The sequence below is a fragment of the Perognathus longimembris genome, chromosome 9 (genome assembly GCF_023159225.1).
Source record: "Perognathus longimembris pacificus isolate PPM17 chromosome 9, ASM2315922v1, whole genome shotgun sequence".
Classification (NCBI taxonomy): Eukaryota; Metazoa; Chordata; class Mammalia; order Rodentia; family Heteromyidae; genus Perognathus; species Perognathus longimembris.
In genome coordinates, this window is record NC_063169.1 from 63,049,273 (window position 1) to 63,072,426 (window position 23,154).

At 46.6% G+C, this 23,154-nt stretch overlaps 1 protein-coding gene across 1 annotated transcript in view; it reads left to right on the plus strand.

Annotated features, from left to right (window-relative positions):
• Mthfd1l (methylenetetrahydrofolate dehydrogenase (NADP+ dependent) 1 like) overlaps positions 1–23,154 on the plus strand; it is a 118,645-nt gene that overhangs the window by 15,154 nt on the left and 80,337 nt on the right. Inside the window, exons 8-11 of the mRNA XM_048354286.1 lie at positions 11,360–11,471; positions 16,067–16,158; positions 18,209–18,306; positions 20,937–21,110. Coding sequence (XP_048210243.1) covers positions 11,360–11,471; positions 16,067–16,158; positions 18,209–18,306; positions 20,937–21,110 — 476 coding nt within the window. The remainder of the gene's footprint in view (positions 1–11,359; positions 11,472–16,066; positions 16,159–18,208; positions 18,307–20,936; positions 21,111–23,154) is intronic.

Genomic DNA, 23,154 nt, shown 5'->3' on the forward strand with positions numbered 1-23,154 from the left:
CTAGGAAATACAAAACACCGGCAATCATAGGAATGAACAAGGAGGTGTAACTCCAGAATCAAAGGGGTTTTTGTTTGTTTGGTTGGTTTGATTTGACTTTTTGCCAGTCCTGGGGCTTGAACTCTGGGCCTGGGCATTGTCCCTGAGCTTTTTGCTGAAGGCTAGCACTCTACCACTTGAGCTTCAGCTCCAATTCTAGTTGTTGTTGTTGTTGTTTGGGGGGGGGGGCAGGGCGTGTAGTGGTGGGGTGAGGGTGGGGGTGGAAGTAAGAGTCTCACAGACTTTCCTGCCTGGGCTGGCCTCAAACAGCTTTCCTCAAATCTCAGCCTCGTGAGTAGCTAGGATTACAGGTCACTGGCACCCAGCAAGCTGTTTTATAAGATACTATCTGCAAGATTGTTTGTACGTGTGAAAATGTCTGAAGTGAAGGCTTTCCTAGGGGTGTGTGACCTTCCACGTGGACTCAGTGGGGTTTTATAGCCATGCACCCATTCTCCAGCTAGTGAAAAGAGGAATGGATCCTATCTCATTTTATGAATGCCTCAACCAGCTCAGGACAAGATGCTAAAGGGAAATTAACAGGTCATTGATTTGACCAAGGAATGTTGAGATTGCCCTGACAAAAGTCTTAGGAATCTAAATGCATTACCGAGTGGGGGTTGTTTTTAGGAATGGCCTGGGGATTTAAGATCAGAAACTTTATTACAGTAATTCACTACATTATATGATTAAGACTATGTCTTAACATAGTAGATATGATCATCTGACAACAGCTAGTATTATGACTTTCTCTCCAAGTCATCTCTGTCTAGCGTAGCCACAGTGGATGTGCTACCTGCCCGAGAGTTGTTTAGTAGCCTTGGCTATTGGTCAAGTGTGGTATCACTGTGGTTGTGTTCTTCATAATAGCTCTGAACCATGGGGAGGCAATGCCCACAGTGTAGACATGCCCAGAAAGGTGGTGAGAGACAGCAAGCGGCTTCCTCTAGGAGAAGAGGTATAAGTTTATCATCCTTTACAAATGCACCATGTGAATAGACTTTAGCATGATGCAAGATTCCATGCATACACTAGGGGTCTTGGACTAGAATGAGGGGTGCCACTGTGCAGAACAAGTTAAAAAAACATACTCCTCACATTGGAAATGAGAGCAGGTTCAGGCTGTCTGCCAGTCAGTAAGTCATAGCGCTTGAACTTAGGGTGTAGGAGTTATCTCTGATCTTATGTATTTATTCATTTTTGCCAACCTTGGGGCTTGAACTCAGAGCCGGGGTACTGTCCTTGAGCTTCTTTTGTTCAAAGCTAGTACTCTGCCACTTGAGCCATAGCACCACTTCTGGCTTTTTCTATTCATGTGGTTCTAAGGAATTGAACCCAGGGCTTCATGCATCGTAGGCAAGTACTCTGATACCAAGCTGCCTTGCCAGCTCTCCCTGAGCTTTTTTTGATCAAGGCTAGTGCTCTACCACTTGAACCACACCTTCACTTCCAGCTTTTTGGTGGTTAAGTGGAGATAAGAGTCTCATGGACTTACCTGCTTGGACTGGTTTTGAACTCTGATCCTCATACCTCAGCCTCCTAAGTAGCTAGGATTACAGGCATGAACCACTAGTTTAAGACAGCTTAGAAATGTGGACTCGCAAGTGAACAGAACCTGTGTGCCTTTCCAGTTGTCACCACATGGTGGCAATCTACTCAAGAAAATTTAAGAACACTGTTTTGCCCTTTATTCTTTCATCCTGCCACGTCTTCCCTCCCTGCATCCCTCCTCTTTCTGTCTCTTTCTTCTTTCCTTTTCTTTCTTCCCTCCCTATTTCTCCCTCCCTCCCTGTCTCCCTTCCTTCCTTCCTCCTTCTCTCCCTCTCAAGGGGACAAGCACTCAATTACTGAGCTACAGCTCATCTTCTCCCTTTGGAAGCTCAATGAAGGAGGAAAATGAACCTGGCCCTGTCCTGAGCAGGCAGAAGAGAAGGGCCTGCATTGGCAGCTTAATGTTTTCACAAGTGTCCTAGATACTTTTGCTAGTTGTCTCTGTATATTTGGAAAAAAACAGACTTTTTTAAAGTCCTTTTTCTTTTTTCCCATTGGCCGATCGTGGAGCTTGAACTCAGAGCCTGGGCACTGTCCCTGGGCTCTTTTGGTGGTTAATTGAAAATAAAAATCTCATGGACTTTCCTGCCCAGGATGGTTTCAAACTGTGATCCTTGGATCTCAGCCTCCTGAGTAGCTAGAATGATAGATGCGAGCCACTGGCGCCAGGCTAAAGTTTTTCTTGTTGTTATGGAAATAAGTTACATGGACTCTGTATTTGGAGTGAATCTTGTCCTAATTTGAGATGGCTTAAGTGACATGATTTTCTAAAGAATCTAGAGACTGGGGACAATCCTGTTTTCATATCTATAAGAATATTCTCTTTAGCAATTTAAATAATTATGTTTTCTTCCAAGCTTGTGAACTTTAGAGGCTGCCAGCATTTACACTGACAGTATGGCCGTTATTTATCTTTGAGTGACAGGTTCTGGCCCTGGGGCCATTCCCTTGGGAAAGTGTTCCTGGAAGACATTGGAAATGCACATGGACCAATAAGCTGTCCAGTTCAATCAGCACTGAATAAAAGATGAGCCAGTCACTGGTGCCTTGCACCTATATTCCTAGCTGAGTAGAAGGCTGAGATCTGAGGACCACTGTTCAAAGCCAGCCCGAGCAGTAAAGTCTGAGACTCTTATATCCAATTAATCATCAAAAATCTGGAAATAGAGCTATGGTTCAAGTGACAGAGCACTAGCATTGATCAAAAAAGCTCAAGGACAGTGCACAGCTCTTGAGTTCAAGCCCCTGGTCTGGCACCAAAAAAAAAAAAACAAAAAAGTATGCAACATAGTAGTAGTCCTTTTACTTTCTCATTCCTAGCCATGTTAAGATAAAAGGGAGTAGACAAGCAAAGGAGAAACTAATAGCAGGGGCGTCTTTGAAGGCACTTGACTGTCTTCTTTACTCTCTCCGCCTGGTCATTGCATTATTGATCAACACCAGAGAGGAATGACTAGAACTTCTTTAAAAGCCAAAACATCAAGTACTGATAGTTCATGGTATTGACAAAAAGGATCTGTGAGGTACTGCATAAGAAGGAAGGGCCGTGAGCTCGAGCCGAGCCGTGTTGATGAACGGCCTTCGGATCTTATCTTCCAGGTTTCAAAAATAAAACTGAGAAACTGGAAGGCAGGGAAAGTGGTTTTGAACCCAGAGCCTGTACATGCTGACCAAGCATCCTACCACTTGAGGCATCCCCTAGCCTCTCTTTTGTTGCTGTGTTGTGTATGTGTGTGTTGGTGGTGTTTGGTGGTTTTTTGTTTTGCCAGTTCTGGGGCTGGGACTCTGCGCCTGGGCACTGCCCCCTGGCTTCCTTTTGCTCAAGGCTAGCACTCTGCCACTTGAGCCACAGCGCCACTTGCAGCTTTCTCTGTTTATGTGGTGCTGAGGAATCGAACCTAGGGCTTCTTGCATGCAAGGCAAGCACTCTACTGCTAAGCTATATTTCTAGCCCAATGGCACATTTTTTTTTAGAGGTATGATCTTGCTAACTTTACCTAAGCTGGACTTGAGCTGACAATCCACTTGTCTCTGTCTTCTGCGTAGTTGGGATTATAGGCACATACCACCATTTCTAGCTGGTATATTAGTCACATATCATACAAAATAACATGAGTGAAAATACAATGACAACACCACTTATCTCCCCACCTTTCCCTTCATTATTTTTTATTTTTATGGGTTATGGTACCAGGGTTTAAACTCCCACCTTCTCGCTTGCTAGGCCGGCACTCCACCTGTATCTTGGTGTGCTTGAACTTCTGTCTCCTTGGGTTATGTTGGGTTTGTATTATTTGCATTTGAATTCTGTTCTCTTTTCCGTCTCCTCGGGTCGTGCCGTGTTTGGAGGCTGTCTTGAACGTGGTGTGCATTCCCCTAGCTATCACATGGGAACTGGGGTTAGAACAGACCGCGGGGCTGGGGAGCCCATTTTGCAAATCGCTCAGTGGAATCATTGCCGTCCCCCCGTCTCTGGAAACCTCGTCTGGAGCTTCATGGCCTCTGCACTGTGGGGTTCCATCCTGCCTTCCCACAGTCCGTGTTAATTGAAGTCACCTGCAGCTGTGCACAAACACATCCTCACCATCAGGGACGGGGTGGGAAGGGCGGTGGATATTCCATAGCGAGAGTCTCGGCGTCCAGGCGGCAGAGTTCCAGGCTGTGTTCTGCAGAGAACAGCCGGGCAGTGTCGCCCGGTCCACTTGCTCGTCATCTCCTGTGCGCTTCTGGGTACTGCTGCTCACTCCTAGTCCCATGGAAATGCTTTTTAAGGACAGAGGATTTGATCTGTCAATAGGAAGGTCTTCCACGTAATTTATAGCAGCAACACGCCTTGTCTCTCTGTGGAAAGCTCGTTTTCCAGGCTCGTGTGTTCGTGTGTCTGCGCATGGTATTCATATCACAGGCCTGAAAGCCAGTGTTATGCTCAGGAGAGCGCCTGCGCACTGCCTGTCGCTGATGAGCAGCGGAGTCTGGACTTGGTTGCAGTGAAGTGACTTCCCCTGGCTGGCCTCCTTCTGCACCTGCACCCCTCACCTCTCCCACACGTGGGGTGCAGAAATCTGACCTTTGCTGTGCAGCGTGAGCTTCAGAATTGGAAAGCATAAATGTGGGAGATGCAGAACTACGTTTCCCACGGCCACTTGGGTGAGCGAGAACGTGAACACCCTGTGTGGCAGTGTGCGGGGGTTCCGCAGTGGGAATGTGTGTCCCGGGGTCAGAGCTCCGGGAACTGTCACGGTTCCCCCTTGTTGGGTTTCGTGACCTGAGTCCTTATAGGGAGGATTGCCTTCTCGCTACACACCTGTGTGGGTGCTCCCCGTCTCTCTCTCCTCAGCTTCTGACTCTCTCTCTCTTTCTCTCTCTCTCTCTGTCTGCTTCTGCCTCTGCCTCTCGCACTGACTTTGTATAGGTGCCTATCCTGGGGCTTGAACTCAGGGCCTGGACACTGCCCTAAGCTTTGTTCCCCTCAAGGTTAGTGCTCTGCCACTTGAGCCACAGCTCTACTTGTGGCTTCTTGTTGGTTAATTAGTAATAAGAGACTCAGGGACTTTCCTGCCCAGGCTGTCTTTGAACTGTGATTGTCAAATCTTAGCTTCCTGGGTAACTAAGATTACAGGCATAAGCCAGCAGCCCTCAGTTGACTTTTTTTTTTTTTTTGGCCAGTCTTGGGCCTTGAACTCAGGGCCTGAGCACTGTCCCTGGCTTCTTTTTGCTCAAGGCTAGCACTCTACCTCTTGAGCCACAGTGCCATGTCTGGCTACAAATCGAACCCAGGGCTTCATGTATGTGAGGCAAGCACTCTACCACTAGGCCATATTCCCAGCCCCGGCTTTTTTTTTTACCTTTTTTTTTCCCTGTAGTTTGAGGAAAGGGTTTATGCTGTAGGAATCATGTAAAGTCTCTCTGTTTCTAGATGTGAGGTGGTATATTCCTTCTGTCATCTCTCGGGAGTTGGAACTATCACGCTAACTTTAAGACAGATCAGTTGTCTTTTCCAGCATACTAGATACAACTAGATATCTCTGGTAGTCCTTTCTTATCCATATAGTGGAATGATGAGGTAAGAGCTGAAGCTGGGAACATTTAGAAGAAGGAAGGTCATTTATTACCCTTTGGAGGAGAAATTTGGGAGATAGATGCTGTAATCATAATTCCCCATTGTCTCCATTGGCGTGGAGACTTTCTGGTTTATGTACAAACCCTAAGGGAAGTCTTAAGAAGTACAAACCCAGTGATCTGTTTTTACTGATCACAAATGAGGGTGGAAAGAAGAATAGAGTCAGTTCCTGGAAGGAATGGGATTCTGGAAGGCTGAGATCACAGGGTGGACCAGGCGGAGGGGAAATACCTTCTGCTGTAGTTCTCTTCCTCTTATCTGGCCAACTATGACAGCATCTGAATGAAAACATCTGAATAGCTGGACATTCGAGAGTGGTTACAGTGAACTTAATGTGCCTATTTGGTGGAATGCTTAGTTTTGCAGAACATGGTTCAGAGACGTGGAGCAATCCTGTTATGGTAGGTGGGTGTTGACTTCCTTCCAAATAAAATATTAGACATGCTAAGTTGGAGAAAATTAGGAATAAACAAGGACTGTGCTAATGACAAATTCCACTTGAATCAAGTCTCTGCAGACAGGCAGCACAGTCAACGCGGTGGAAACCGCATGCCAGGCTGGGTTGCCAAAGCACCGTTGGTGCCTGACCACACCCCCTTTCCACTCTCTAGCCCCTCCCATCTCCTGGGCTCCACTGTCTCCATCTTCCCTTCCCATGTCAGAGCGGTGCTACCCGGAGATGCCCTTCATCCCCATGTCCTTCCCGTACTGCCCATTCCCGTGGGAAATGTTACCAAGTTCCACCAACCTGTGGCTCAGTAGCAGGCCACTTCCTCCCCTTCACCCCCCTCCCCACCTTCCCTTCACGCCTGTGGGCGTGGCCCCTGCCAGACCCCGCCCCTTAGCTGTCTTAGCTCCTCCTCTCCCTCCCTGAGGCCCATTCCCAACCCAGGCTCCAGGGGAATCTTCCTAGAACACATCTGACCTTAGGAGCATGGCTACCCAACCACCATCAGTCTGTCCCTGTCCTAAGAAAATGTGAACATATTTGGGGACTTCGGACATCTTAAGAAAAGGGACATTTTCTTTTTTATTGTATTGTCATTAGAAAGGTGGTATACAGAGGGGATACAGTTACCTAAGTCAGGCAACAAGTGCATTTCTTTTTGGACAATGTCACCCCATCCCTCACAGAAATCGTAGTTCTTCCCTCCTGTCTCCACAAAAAGGGAACTTTTCTAAGAAAGAAGAAGTGAGAGAAAAGGAAGGAAGGGAGATGAAGGAGAGGGGAAGGAGAAGAGAATCAAATGCTTGTGACTTTGCCAAGAGACAGTCAAGGGCCTCTGTCACAAAGCACACCCTGTCTTTACAAATCATTGAGAAGAAGCTATGATGGAACTAATGTGATCCATCAAGCCACTGAACCATGACCACATAACCACGGATTGTCCCAGTTCACTGGAAATGAGGGGTAACAGAGGGGCCGTGGGGGTGTGGTGGGCCCCTCCTTTCCCTCGAGACCCCTCTGTACTGTGTGTGAGGCTGTTGGCTGACACCCAGGGGCTGAGCAAGAATCTCATGTCTGTCCAGATGTTAGATATTGCAAAGCTTCCTTTCCAAGATGTGGAAGAAGAATAAGTAGAAACCGAATGCTTTCTGTTTTTCTCCTTACATCTCAGTGATTCACCCCTGGTGTCCTGCATCTTGAAAAGCCCAGCTCTAATACCTTCCCAGGCAGGGGCTGGATTTTTCTTTTCAGGCCTTCAAGCTATCGTAGTATCTGCCCTGATTGGCACTCAAGAAATGCCAGGGGAATGAGGAGTTTCACTGAACAATCCTGAATTGTATTCACTTGCCTTAATTATTGTAATTTTGAAAGCATGTCTTTGCTGGAGGAAGCCATGAGCTCTGGGTGGACTTTCAAAATAGCCATCTTCATTCTCAACTTTGTTTTCTTAACCATGAGGGTAACATCTGAAGTCTATACTAGTGACCTTAAATGGTCTCAGATTATAGAATCCACAAGACTCAAAAAAATCCTAAAATTGTTTTTGATTCACTACACACACACACATACACACACACACACACACACACACACACACACACACCCCAATACTGAGGCTTTGAGACTTGAACTCAGGGCCTGAACACTATCCCCTTAGATTTTTTTTCTTCAAGGCTAGTGATCTACAACTTGACCCAGAGCTATACAACTACACTTTTGGTTTTTTGGTGATTAAGTGGAGGTAATAGTTGAACATCTTTCCTGCTCAGGCTGGCTTTGAACCATGATTCCCAGTTCTGTTTCTTGAATAGCTAAGATTACAGGCATGACCCACCAGCACCGGCTTCTATGTATGTGCAGATCTCATGCTCAAGACACTCCTGTGTGCCCACTGAGACACAACGATTATCTTCCAGCCAAGAGGGTGGCATCATTCTTGCTCTGCTAAAAATCTTAAAGGTATCATATTTGCTGGCATTATATTTGCTACATACAGAATTTCAACATCCCTCCTACTGTGGCAGATCAGATTGGTCGTCCCTTCTCTCTTGACACTCGCCCTTTTCCTGTGAACCCCTCACTTGGAGCACAATAGCTTTCACATTATCTGAAGCCACAGCTCCCGCCCAGCTAAGGTCTCTGTCTTACTATTGTTTTAACATTTGCTCTCCTGCGTGGGGAGTGGGTGGTTCTCCCAGCATTCTCCACCGAGAGGGCCAGTGTTTTGTTAGGAGGTAGAGTTTCAAGCCAAGCTCTGGCCAGACCCTTTCCCAGGAGGGAAGAGGGAAGCAGGAACAGGACAATAATTCTCGTTGAATCGGAGCTCATTAAAATCCTCCCTTGTCCTCAGTGGGTTATTTATTGTTTTGTGCATCTAGCCATTTCTGTTTCTTTCGGAAAGGAATTCGCATCTATGATACGGAAATTGCTAAGGGAGGAGAGTTTTTGTCTTTGTTCTGTGCGATTAGCTGCCTTCCCCGTGCTGATTAGCGCAATGCAGAGCCCTGTGCGGGGCTGGGAGGCGCGGGGCTGGAATGAGACTGGGGATTTATAGGTAATGAAAACGCCAGGCTTGATTAGCAGCATCTGTGGAGGCCAACGGGGGGCCCGCGTGGATGTGGGGTCGCTGGCTTTTTCCGGATTGGACGCTTCAGTTTCGTTCACAGGGACTTCGGTTTTATAGGTGTCTGAACACGCTCAGGTTGCGGTTATCCATACGAGGCATGAAAATCCGGCCGAGTCATGTTTCTTATCTGCTGACCTGCAAAAGGCTCCAAGCAGTGCTTGTCTTTTGAGATCACTGTGGTTAAATTTATGGCCGTCATCTATATATGAAAATGAAGAAACTTATTCTTTAAACAGATGTTTAATAATGTTCTCTTCCCAGCAGACCACTTTTCCCCTATACATCACATCATACAAAAGACTAGCTGCGTTTCCGCCCTCTGTAGGGGTCACGTGCAGCTTGAACAGACCTAGCTTGCTGCTGGGGTTGGCTGCTCTGTGTGGGGGTGACTGTGTGTCTGTGCCAGTACTGGGGCTTGAACTCAAGGTCTAGGCATTGTCCTCTAGCTTTTTTGCTCAAGGGTGGTATTCTACCACTTGAGCCTCAGCTCTCCTTCTGGCTTTTTGCTGGTTAATTAGCAATCATAGTCTCATAGACTTTCCTGCCCGAGCTGGCTTCGAACCATGATCCTCAGATCTCAGCCTCCTAAGTAGTTAGGATTATAGGTGTCAGCCATTGGTGCCCAGCTTCTCTTTATGTCCGAATGTGATTAATCCCTACCAGCAGTACAAGGCTCCTTTCGTGATTGTCCGTTTGCCGTGGCGTGATGATTTGAGATGTGGGAGCGCGCTGGGACTTGTAGGGAAGAGCCTGTGTGTGTGATCAGGATGAACGCCTGTTTCTCCCTCTTTCAGGGGAGCATGGAGCTACCCTTGATCTTGTCTCTTCTGGTCACAAAGCAGGTTGCCCGGTCCTGGATTAGTTGTTACCTCCTTGTGTTTCAAGAAAAAAAGAAATGAAAATAGGTAATATCTCCACGTATTTCAGGGTCCGGGGAGATGGAGCAGAACACCAACTGTGAAGCTGGGCTGGTAGCTCATGTTTGTAACCTAGCTACTTAGGGGCTTGAGATGGTTAGGATTGTGGTTCAAGGCCACGAGACCCCTTCTCAATGAGGAGCTCACACCGCTTATCCTAATTACCCGGAAGCCTAAGTGTGTACCAAGCAGGAAGCGAAACCCTAGCTCCAAACTTACCAGCAGAAAAGAGGGCTGGAGGTATGAACTCAACAGAGTTCAACACCCCACCCCCCCGCCCCGTGTACCCCAAACCACATATCTTATTGCCAAAACACTGTTCACAGTGTTCATTCAGGTAGAGGAGCTGGTTCATTCTTCCCAAGGTCGTTGGGGATCAGCCTGTGGGAGCTGAGCGTGGATGAGGACGTGGAGGGCACATTTGTGTGCTAGCTGGTTGGCTGGTGCTACGGTGAGGGCAGGGGTGATATTCGTGCTGGTGATGCCAGTGATGGTGGTGGTGACAGTGCTGGCAATTTGGAGATTTTTCTTCCACCCCTCTATGTGTTTGGTCCTAGTCTTTCAGCAATCAGTTAACACTGTGATGGCTCATAAAGGACAGTGGAGGAAGAGCCATTCATATTAGAGTGAAGGGAAGGGAGACAGCATCTCTCTCTCTCTTTCTCTCTTTTTTTTTCTCTCTCTCACCCCCTTCCCTCCCAGAGTATCTCCAACACTAGCTCCACTATGAGAAACAGAACCTCCACAGTTACACCGTCCACCTCATGAACGAAGCACTGTCTCATGTATTTGCGGGGTCTAGTGAGCTGATGCGTAGCACCAGCCAATCTGGGTCATGGTAGCCGTTTCCTCCCAGGGCCCTCGTTTCCTCCCTGATCTTCCTTCCGGTGTGGATGCAGCTGGAATCGTCAGTTCCTCCAGAACACCTGGTCAGGTGGTCACCCTGGCGGGCTCAGAGCCAGCCTCCCGGTTCTCAGAGTTTGGTTCCTATCAGATGAGGCGTGGTCCTCCAGCGCCGAGCTTTCAGAATCACAGGGGCGGCTGGCCAAGTGTAGTAATGTTTGCTTTCTGCTCTCTTTCTCAATGACCCAGAGAGAGAGCCACAGTTGGAGCAGAGGTTAGCCAGTACCTCTAGGGAAATGAGGCCCTGCCAGGCTTTCCATGGCGATGCCAGAGATTCTGTGTCGCTTCATTTTGCTGGTGCCATTGTCCTGGCTGGCATTGTGCTGCTCAAAACCATCACACAGCTCCCCCTCCCCCACCCCTACCCCTGTGTTCCTAGGCTAATTCATGAAATGGGATTCCGCCCATACCCACTCTCCCTCCAGTCTCTCATGGCCATCAGGAAAGGGCCTGCCCTTTCTCTTGCTGACATGGATAACAGTAAATACACTCACACACTGGATAGGCAGAAACGATGCCCCGAAGACATTTGCAAAGTCCTGTGGTTGTTTTTTTTTCTTGGTAGGATGTCTTAGCCGTGTTCTGTCTGTACTGACATGGGAGTGAAAGGAATTACTAATGCCATTCCGTCTGTCTGTGGTCTGGAGCCAAACTCTGGAGTTTGGATCATTATGGTCTATTTCAAGTCATCTGTCATTGTTCAGGTCTCTGCTGCAGATTACAAATGTGTGTGTGTATTTGTTTGTTCTCTTTAGCTTCAGGAGGCTGACATTGTAGTCATAGGCTCACCTAAGCCGGAAACCGTTCCCCTGACCTGGATCCAACCAGAAAGCACCATTCTCAGTTGCTGCCCGGACTTCCTGTCAGGTAAACGTCTTCACCTTGGGGGTGGGGGGTGGGGGTGGGGGCAGGGACTCTGGCTAAGCAGGTAAGACAGTTAGTTAGGGGAAATGATGGTTTCCTTCCTAGAGTCTTTTTAGCTTTGAAATATTCTATGCTTGTTCCTGATTCGCCAAGTTTCCAATCTTAAGTGTTTCAAATTCTCTGGAATTCAAATGTTAAATTCAGTCTCAATATGACCAATTCTTACTACAAAAGTGAAATGTGCAGAATATATACATTAGTGTACAGAAGAATATAGACATGGCATCTGGTACCATCATCTTGAGATACCTATTTTACATTTTTCCATTAATCGTTACATTTTGACTTTTAAGAAAAAAAGTCTCTAGTGAAGTTTGAAATCAGGGACTTGGCTTGGCTTTCTTATTCATGACTGGCATTTTACCACTTGACCCTCACTCCCAGCCTAACTTTTTTTTTTCTAGTCCTGGTCCTTGAACTCAGGGCCTGAGCTCTGTCCCTGAGCCTTTCTGTGCCCAACACTAGCATTCTACCACTTGAGCCACAGTGCCACTTCCAGCTTTTTCTGTGTAGTTTATTGGAGATAAGAGTCTCATGGACTTTCCTCCCTGTGCTGGCTTTGAACCATGATCCTCGGATCTCAGCCTCTTGAGTAGCTTGGATTACAGGCGTGAGCCATCAGTGCCTGGCTCCATCCTTTTTACTACTGGTTGATTAGAGATGGAGTCTCATGGCTTCAGACTTCAGTGTTGCAGGTCTCAGCCTCCTGAGTAGCTAGAATTGTAGGCAGCAGCCACCCGTGCCTAGCTTAAATTTAACCTTATTTGATCCTAATAGAAGGAAAATAAAATAATATACCAGAAGCATTACTCAAATTCAGATGTCTGCTTCTTCAGGAGGGAAACACTGGGTCTTATAGATCCTTAGAAAAATTAAAATATACTTCTATTTGTCTATATCTTATGCACATATATGTACATAAGATATAAATAGGAGATACGGGTTTTATGATATGTCTTAATGACATGTTTTGTTTTCTGTTTTGTGCTGGTCCTTGGGCTTGAACTCAGGACCTAAGCACTGTCCCTGAGCTTTTTCGCTCAAAGCTAACACTCTACCTCTTGAACTACAGTTCTCCTTCTGGCTTTTTGGTGATTAAGAGTCTCACAGACTTGCCTGTCCAGACTGGCTTTGAATTGTGATCCTGAGATCTCAGCCTCCTGAGTAGCTAGGATTATAGGCATGAGCCACCAGCACCCCGCTCTGATGACTTTCCTTTTTTGCCTGTCATAGAACTTGAACTCAGTACCTGGGCATTGCACCTGAGCTTTTATGCTTAAGGCTATCACTATACCACTTTGACCCACAGCTCCACTTGGGGTTTTCTAGTAGTTAGTTGGAGATAAGAGTGTCATAGATTTTCCTGCCAGGGCTGGTGTCAAACCACAATTCACAGAGCTCAGCCCCCTGAGTAGCTAGCATGAGCCACCAGCTCCCAGCTTGATGACATGGATTCTCAGAGGCAAAAGTTAACTTGCAAGTACCAAGTCAGCCTACTGTGTGTGAAAGTCAGGATACGGTGTGTGGATGAAGTGAACGTGGCAAGCTGCGAATGGACATCCTCTGGTGTCAGGAGGCCTGTGGCTCTAGCTGCATCTTCTGGTATTTGTTAACTCTGAACTTGGAGCATCTGCAGAGTCGGTGAGGAAGAGAAAGTTTCCCCTGGTCACAGGTTCCACTGGCTTCTGAGGTTCCGCCCCCCCCCCCCCCCCCACACCCGTGCTGGTTTCTGGGTAGGCTCCTCTGTGCTTCTTTCTTCCATGTAGTGTTGCTCGTGAGTTCTGACCCCTCCCCGGCCCCCTTTTCCCTCTTCTGGATGTGTTTCCTTCCAGCCCCTCCAGCTGTACTCTGGGCTACAGGAGAGAGGGTATTGTCTGTGCCACTTGATGTCTTGTACAAGAGACCGTATGCAATTTTGTGTCCTCTGGTCCTGTCAGCCCCTTTCGCAGCAGGTTGCTTGTTGAAATCATTCGGGAGATGATTGAGATGTTTCAGCAAGCACGCAGCTTGGTGGAATTGCAATTTTCACCTGTTGGGCGAGGTCGGGCTTCTGCGAGTAGGTGAAGTGGAAGGAGTGACTTACTGTGTAACTGGACATGAACTGTTCCTCCCTCTTCCAGGCATCTGAGACTCTGTTCTGGCAACTCCTACTTCTAAATTGATACCAGCTCCTAGAGAATGGCTTTGTCCTGTTTCTCTATCACTTAGAGACAGAAGAATGTGGAAGGCATATTTCTTTGCCATAGTAGTTGGACAGGACTTTAAGCTTGAGTCTCTTGTGGTTAAAACAAAACAAAATAAATTTCTCTCATCCTTCAACCCTTGCCTTTTGCCCAGATATGATTTATAAGACTGAAGTGTTGCTAATCTTTAAACAATACCAGGGGGATATGATTTCCTAACACCCTTAATGCATTTGACAAGAGAGCATCACGAAACACATACTCCTGAAGTGTTTTCTGAGCCTTCTTGCAAGGCTGTCAGCAGAGGGGATAATTTAAGAGTAGAGTGGCCCGAGGAAAGAAGAAAATAGTTTTCTTAATTCCAAAATGCTTACTATTAGGAACATTTCTTCCCTCCAAGAGAGGAGGATGTAAGCGAAAGCATTTTTGCATGTGCATTTACTTGGTCAAAAAAAAAAAAAACCAACACATTATTTTGAAGTGTAAAATTAATGGTGGGAAATGGAGTTATCAGTTTTGAGAACCAGGTCAGTTGGTCATTGCATATCCCAGGGGACTGACAGAATGCCTGAGAGGTCAGTTGAAAAACAGGGACAGTTGCTTGCTCTTGGCTTATGGTTTCAGAGGTTCCAGTTTATGGCCACTTAGCATGGTTTCTTTAGGCCACAGCAGCACTGTGGAACACATAACAAAGGAGCCTGCTCACCTCAAAGTAGCCAGAAAACAAAGAGAAAAAGAAGAAGGCAGTGGAGTCCCAGTATCCCCTTCACAGACACAAACCCAATGACCTAACTTCCTCCCCCTGGGAATCACCTTCTTGAAGGTTCTACCACCTCACAACAGTGTGACAGACTGGCTAACAGGTCCATTGTACCAGGGATTGGGGGACACTCGAGATCCAAATAAGCCAGGCACTCCCTGAGGTTAGTGCCCTAAAATGTAATTTCTTAGTTTTGATGGAAAATTGAACATATGACTTGTACAACAAGGGTGTGTGTGTGTGTGTGTGTTTAATTGGAGATAAGAGTCTCATATACTTTCCTGCTTGGGCTGAATTCAAATCAAGATTGTCCCATCTCAGTCTCCTGAGCTCCTGAGTAGCTAGGATTACAGGGATGAACTACCATAGCCTTGCTCAATAAGCATGTTTTTAAATGATCCAGGCAAACATGATCTTTTACATCACATTTCCCCCATCTCATCTACAAGTGTGCTTGATTCCCTTCTTATGTCTTGTGTTCACAAGCAAATCACTTCTATTTGCCACGTGTTATCTGGTAAAAGTTGTAGCTCCTTCTAACAAGATGAAGCCCACTGTGTCATAAATCACAAGTTTTGATTGACAGGTAAAAGTCTTTGTCCTTTCTTCAAGCAGTATTTTTGCTGTGATCATGTAAAGGGGTGCTCTACGCAGCAAGCACTTTCTATCCCCGTCACCTTTCATTTCACGAAGCTCTGTGAGGTTGGTTTTACCCACACTAGTTGCCACGCGCAAAGTCAGGATAACATGTAACAGGAGTCATGACTTCAATCTGGGCGTAACCTTGAGGTCTGAGGCCGCCTCCACCCTGTGTTTCAGATGCTGACTACCTTGGTCTACTAATTAATGTCTCTATGTCTGTAATAATGCCCCTGCCCTGCCTCACTGTACAGCCCAGGCTGGCCTTGAACTCATGACTCTTATATCTGCCTCCCAAGTATTGGTATTACAGGTGTGACCCACCATGCCCAGTTAATGCCTGTGTGTGTGTGTGTGTGTGTGTGTGTGTGTGTGTGTGTCCTGGGGCTTGAACTTACAGCCTGGGTGCTGTCCCCGAGCATGTTCACCTAAGCCTAGCAGCCACAGCTCCACCTCTTGCTTTTTTTTGGAATAATTTATTGGAGATGAGAGTCCCAGGGACTTTACTGCCCAGACTGCCTTCCAATTACAATCCTCAGATCTCAGCCTCCTGAGTAGCTAGAATTAGAGACATGAGCCACTGGTATCTGACTGCCTTTTCCCCCCTTTGATCACACACACAAAAAGGATACTGTAGTTGTTTGAGAAGACTATGCGCCTAGATGTTTCTAGCTTAACGCGGGATTTGATTTCCCATAGCCACGTGTGGTTTCTGAAAGCATACTTCCTTCTATCCCAACTTGATAGACATTTCTCCGATCTGAAGTACAAAACAGGCCTGAGCGAGAGCCAGCCCCAAGGCTGAGTCAGAGGTGGCCCAGCTGTCCCTTGACCTCCGATCTCCTTGGCTGAAAGTGGGACTGTTGTTCCCATTGCTAGATTCTAGAAGGGGCGCATTACAAGAGGTGGGTTACAGAGGGCCGCATGCTGACAGCTTTCCTTTTCCCCTCTCGCAGGGAAGTTCGGCGGGGGCTCTGCCGGTGCTCGCCATGTTGGACTCATCCCAGAAGGCGAAGTGAGTCTCCTTGCTGCAGCTCTGCGGATTCAGGTTTGTGTGGCACGGAGAGTTGACAGTTGAGAGGCTGGGGGTGCGGAGGGGCTGATGATTCAGCTTCGCTGACAGTTTTCAGGCTTCTTCTGTTTCTCAGGAACAGTGGTCAGTTCTTTACACACCTAATGTGATGCCCATTTGATCACTGAAGAAATGGAGACTTCAATAAACTAAGCTGCTTGCCCGTGACCATATGGCATATATGGGGTAGCGATCCAAATTAGGCTCTGTGAAATAGAGAGCCCCCCAACTACGGCAACTTAAAGCAGTGAGCACTTGGCATCTCATAATTAGATGGGTGAGGGATGGGAGATGAGCTGCGTGGTTCTGGCTCACCACCTCTCAAGCGGCTGGAATCAAGACGACAGCTGGAGTTCAGTCACCTGAACGCTTAGCTGTTGGCATGTGACATTTAGTTCCTCGCTGGCTCTAAGCCGAGTGTTCATTATTAGTTCCTCATCATGTGGTCCGCCCACCGATATTTCTATCTCTTTTCCTTTGTGTTTGAAGTTCAGCTAGGGAAACAGAATAAAGCTCACCTCCAACTGTGATGGAATTTATAGCCGTGTGTGTGTGTGTGTGTGTGTGTGTGTGTGTGTGTGTGTGTGTGTGTGTGTTCCTTCAGGTCTCACAATCTACCACTTGAGCCACAGCTTTACTTGCGGCTCTTTGCTGGTTGACTGGTAATAAGACTCTTGGGAATTTCCCTCCCCCCCCCCCCCACCAGGCTGATTTTAAATTGTGATCCTCAGATCTCAGCCTTCACAGAAGGTAGGATTACAGGTGTAAGCTACTGGTGCCAAGCTTATAGACATCTTTTGAGCCACTACCACCTGTTAACTCTATAAAGTCCAACATCCCCTGTGCTTCTACGTAAGCCAAGCGTCTTCTTATGCTGGGGCTGAGGAGATGGAGTCTGCAAGCTGCAGTTAGTGACCGTGCAGAAAGCTCCAGTGGATACTGCAGCAGAATTAAACGCAAGCAAATCGTAGTTCATTTCTTTCTTATGCACAAAACTTTGATGTCTTTACAAAGAATATATACTACAGTTCAGCAAAAGCCAGTTTGTTTCTATTTTAATTTGATTTTGCCTATTTGTAATATGTATATAAGCATATACATACACAGACACATGTCCACATATATCACAATTGAAATAATTCTGTTTTTTTATTTTTATCAACTAGAGAAGGGTGGTATTTTATTGATGATGATGATCTACAAAGTGTTGTTTGTTTGTATGTCAGACTTAAACTCAGGGCCTGTAATCTTAATTGGCTTTTTTTTTTTTTTTTTTTTTTTTGGCCAGTCCTGGGGCTTGGACTCAGGGCCTGAGCACTGTCCCTGGCTTCCTTTTGCTCAAGGCTAGTACTCTACCACTTGAGCCACAGCGCCCCTTCTGGCTTTTTTGGTTTGTGTGGTGCTAAGGAATTGAACCCAGGGTTTAATGCATATTGACAAGCACTCTACCACTAAGCCACATTCCCAGCCCTTGCTTGGCTTTTTTTATTTAAAGCTGGCAGTATACCACTTGAGCCACATGTTTGCTTCTGTCTTTTTTGGTGGCTCATTGGAGATAAAAGTCTCATAGACTTTTCTGTCCAGGCTGGCTTTGAACTGTGATCCTCAGATCTCAGCCTCCTGAGTAGGTAGGATTACAGACATGAACCACCGGCAAAGTGTAGTATTTAAAATAGTATTGCAGACTTTGAAAGCCAGGCATCCGAGCTGATCTTGCAGGCAGTCATATTTTCCACATTTTTCTCTTCAAATTGAGATGAAGAATGCATTCTCTCTAATTTAATCTGTATACTCGGATGTCTTTGGTGACGACATCAGCACTTTTAATAAGACATGCATCTCAGATCTTTCTTTTTCAGTGAAACCCATAGCCTCGTTACATGTAAATGAAATGATAGCTAATCCTCTCTTGGATGGTTGTCCAACTTCATGACTTCTCTATGGTAATACTGAGTGACAGTGTTCCTCGGTGTCAGAGCAGAGCCCGATGGCTCACTTCTGTTCCATCTGTTCTCTCTCTCTCTAGAACATGGTGAGCTGTGGCAGGCGGTGGCTCCGAGAGCAGCAGCACAGGAGATGGAGACTCCACTGCCTGAAATTGCAACCTCTGTCCCCCGTGCCAAGGTAACACAGTGCTCTGCTCCCACCAATGGCAGCTCATAAAGGCCCGGCAAGGGTGGGGACATAACTCATGAGACTTTGAATTTGGTAGTAGATCACTTTCTCTAGGCATCCAGTTGCCCCGCTATTCATATTCTCTCTCTCTCTCTCTCTCTCTCTCTCTCTCTCGTCCTGGTGCTTGAACTCAGGGCCTGGGCACTGTCCCTGAGCTTCTTTTTGCTCAAGGTTAGCACTCCACCACTTACGCCACAGCACCACTTCTGATTTTATCTATTTGTGCTGTTTGTGTGGTTCTGAGGAATCTAACCCAGGGCTTCATGCATGCTAGGCAAGTACTCTACCACTAAGCCACCTCTCCACCCCACCCCACTATTTTCTCTATCATGATGAACATGGTTGCTGTATTCTCTCAATCCTAAAAACACATTATTTCATTCCAGTCATGTGTTCAGTAGCTATGTTTTTTTTTTTCTTCTTTGTATTCCAGAAGATGATAGCCTTAGCTTTGACAGAATATGGTGCTATGCTTATCAGGGCTAGATATGCCCAGCACATAGATCATCTTGGGTTGAAAGGTCAGTAGGTTGCTCCTCAAGATCCCTTGTGACAAACCAGAGCAAATAGCGACCCCTATAGGATCACATCGGAACTGCACTCAGCATCTTCAGGAATGTTTGAAAGGGTGCTCTGTGGTCAGTTCCCTCAGACTGATATTTAAGGAACTCTAAGCTATGTCTTCTCTTTGGATAACTGTACAGTTGCCAACTACAGGGCCTAATCTCAGCACTTGACTTAGAATACTGAGATTAGTTAGACATGATATCAGAGTCAAAAACACATTCATCTTTCAGTCATCGGTCTGCCCTATCCCAGTGAATTGGTGTTAAACAGACAAGACCACAGTCATTGACCACATTTTCGGTGGATGGTCGGTTGCTTTTTAGAATTCCTCTGTGTTCCCTTGGGTGGTCAAATGGCCACAGTGATTCGATCATTCTCCATAACTCGTTATCATCCCCACGACAGACTAAACATCTTAGCCTTGGTCTGTGTTTACTAGCACATAAATCCCAGTGAGCAGTGTTATTCTTTGTAAGGTGATCCTGTAGTTGTGTGATCGGCTTCATAAAATATCGTACTTTTTCTGGTGATTTATAAGACCTTAGTTTTTACAAGTAAATCAATAAATTATACTGACAGAGAGCTTGATAAATGAGGATAGATTCCACTCCATTATGTACCAGTCTTTCATAGTAAATTCTACTTGGGGAGAGACAGGGGTTGAAGATGGTTCTTTAGCCCACTAACGAAATTTGACTTCTAGAGCCAAAAAATCAGAATGATCTGGGCTTCATAGGCCCTGTCTCAAAGGAAAGAGAGAGAGAGAGGGAGAGAGAGAGAGAGAGAGAGAGAGAGAGAGAGAGAGAGAGAGAGAGAGAGAGGTCTCATTAGTGAACAAGGAGAGAGCTGGAAAGTTTCCAAGAATATGTTCTCTAAGTGATGGTAAGAAGAGAAAAACAGGAAACACACACATACATACATACACACACACACACACACACACACACACACACACACATTGTATGACTGAAAAGGTGAAATGAAGTAAGGTTTTAGGTGGGTGGGGACGGCTGGGGGAAGCTGGGAGCTCCGCCCACCCTGGCCTGAGCTGTCTTTCCCTCCTTTTGGCTTCACTGGTGTTCTCTGGTGTCAGGTTGAAGGCGTGTTCAGTGTCACCTCCTACACAAGGTGAGAGCTCAGCTGCTGTGTCCTGGAGAACACGGGTCATGGTGTGACTCAGTAGATCGTTGCCATGACAACAGTGAAAAGCCGAGCCCGGGCACTTCTTGGGGTGGGGGAGGTAGTCTGCTGTTTTCATGGAGACCACTGTGCCACCGGCCATTTCTCCAGAGGGAGTCAGGAAATGGCTGTCCTCTCTGGTGCGGCTACCCAGGGCCGTTCCTCAACGCTAGCTCTCCCAGGAGGAGACAGACTTCCACACGGGCTAGGGCTGAGAGCTCTCTGCAAGACCAGCAGTCGTGTGCTTGCCTTGCAGTGAAACAGAAGTGACAAAGAGGTGCTGAGGTGTTCTACCATGCCAGGGCGGCCATCGGACTCCTCAGGCTGCACTTGAGTTTCAGACACCGGGTCCGGTGCTGACAGTTACATAATAAACAACATGTCGAAATACGACTTGGGGCTGGACTGAAAAGAGAGGGGAAATATGGAAGGAGATAAAGCAAAATAGCCTTCCTACACACTGAATAGCCAAGGAGAGCGCTGTGCACTAACCCTGCTCGTGGACCCACCTAGAGCGGGCTGCCCTGTTAAGGCCTCACCCTGGCACACATCATCGTACACAACACCCTCTCACTGAGACCCAGGAGTTGCCCTTGTGCCCGGACACCATTCTCAAATGGTGGTGCAGGTTTTGGAGTCCCATCTTCTGAAAACACACAATTTCTCGTGCATGTTAATTGCCTGCAGTTACTATTCATACTATCTGGGAGAAAGGGACCACAAAGCGCTTGGGTTGATTTCATCGTTGGCACGGTGTCAGATTGTTTTCCCATCAAGCAGTGACCACCTAAGCTGAGGAGATGTTGCTCTCTTTGTGTTTCTTTTCCCCCCAGTGACATTGAGATTTCAAGAGGACAGACTCCAAAAGCTGTGGACGTCCTTGCCAAGGAGATAGGATTGCTAGCAGACGAATTTGAAATCTATGGGAAAAGCAAAGCCAAAGTCCGACTGTCCCTGCTGGAGAGGCTGAAGGATCAAGCAAATGGAAAATATGTCTTAGTTGCTGGGTAAGACGACATTTAAAATCTGTTCTACTGAGGAGATGTGTTCACCAAGCCATCTTCTGTGCTCATTTCTTTCTTCCACCTCGCACTTCCATCTGATTCTCAAATTTGACATCACTTCATCCGTTCTACTTGTTTTTCCCGAACTTGGCACAGGTGAAAGTGGCATAGTTGTGAGCCACTGTACCTGGCTAGGAGTAATATTTTAAAATCTTCCATGAATTGTGTGAAGCCTCATCGATATCCTTGCTATTTGTGGTCTGTGTATTTACATTCCAAAGCCTCATGACTTCTCTCCGCTTTCCTGACGTTTCAAAAGTAACATTGGGCTGGGTGCTTGTGGCTTATGCCTTTTAATCCTAGCTATTCAAGAGGCTGAGATCTGAGGATCGTGGTTCAAAGCCAGCCCCAGAAGAAAAGTACATGAGATTTTGATCTCCAGTTGACTAGCACAAAGCAGAAGTAGCTCTGTGGCAAATGTGTCAAGAACCCCAAATTCTACCATCAAGAGGGAAAGAACTGCCTGGTAGGGACCATCTTGACCCTGATAGAACCTTCCAGAAGTGAGATCATTCCTCCTATGCTTTGGGGCTTCCTTCTGCACGTGCGAATGTGGAGCCAGTACTGTCTGCATGATTAAGTGATGAGCTCACCTCCCAGGTTTCTGGACCTGTAGTGAGCAACGCCCCTGAGGAGGTGTGGTCTGTGCCCCCCCCCCCCCCAGACTCGGCAGCACCGGCAGTCTCTGCGGGTCTCTTTGTAGGGAAGAGAGTATGTTTGTTATTATAGGGTACAGTATGATTTTTTTTCTTCAGGGGTCTTAAGGCAAATGAATGGCTTGAAAAATCTGGGATATGCCTTTAGCGCCCACTAAAATCATTTCTGGTTTGGGCCATTATGAACAGTGAGTGCTAGGATGAACAGCATTGGGCAAGCATGTTTGTGCATTTGTCTCATTATCTCCTTAGGAAGTATTCCCAGAAGTGAATTCCTCCATTATCTGACTCAGGATCTCTGCAGACACTAAAATCTGTGGATGGCCCTGCTATGAATTGGAATATCACCAGGCATTGATGGTTCATGCCTGTAATCCTAGCTATTTGAGATCCTAAGGTCTGAGGATCAGGGGCTGGGAATATGGCCTAGTGGTAGAGAGCTCGCCTCGCATACATGAAGCCCTGGGTTCGATTCCTCAGCACCGCATATATAGAAAACACCAGAAGTGGTGCTGTGGGAGAGTGGGAGAGTGCTAGCCTTGAGCAAAAAGAAGCCAGGGACAGTGCTCAGGCCCTGAGTTCAAGCCCCAGGACTGGCAAAAAATAAAATAAAATAAAAAGTTCTGAGGATCAAAGTTTAAAGCCATCCCAGAAATCTATGAGACTCTTTATCTCCAATTAACCATCAAGAAGCCAAAGTGGAGGTTTGATTCGAATGATAAAGCTCCTTCAGCCTTGAGAAAAAAAGCCAAGTGAGAGCACAAGGCCTTTAGTTCAAGTCTCAATACTAGCACAAAGGGAAAAAAAGAAAAACAAAATGGCCTACGATTTGCATAGAACCTACATACATTTTCTTGCATACTTTAAATCAACTCTAGATTCCTTACAATGCCTAACACAATGCAGGTGCTAAGCAGACCCTTGCTATATTGTCTAGAGAAGAATGACCTAAAACTGTCTGCACCTATTCAGTACCATTTCTTTTCCAAATATTTTGGCGCAGCACTTAAGAGGCCTGTGGCTTCCTCCTCCCTCCCTGGGCTCATAGCAAGTGCACTCTTACATTATTTCGCCACCCCGGACCCCATTCCTGTCAAGCCCACGACTGAGCAGCTGAAGGGAGATGTAGGCCCTTCCTGCAGGGTCAGCTGTGCGGAAGGAAGCCCAGCCCTTCTTGGCCCCCGGGACTATGGATCCAGGGTTGCTTTTATGGAAATATGATATCGATTTGTTTGCATTGACTAAGCACACACTTGGACATTAATTTTTTTAAGCATCTCATGCTTTGTTTTCCCCTGCTTTAGGTAAATTTGGTAGGCACAGTTGCTAAT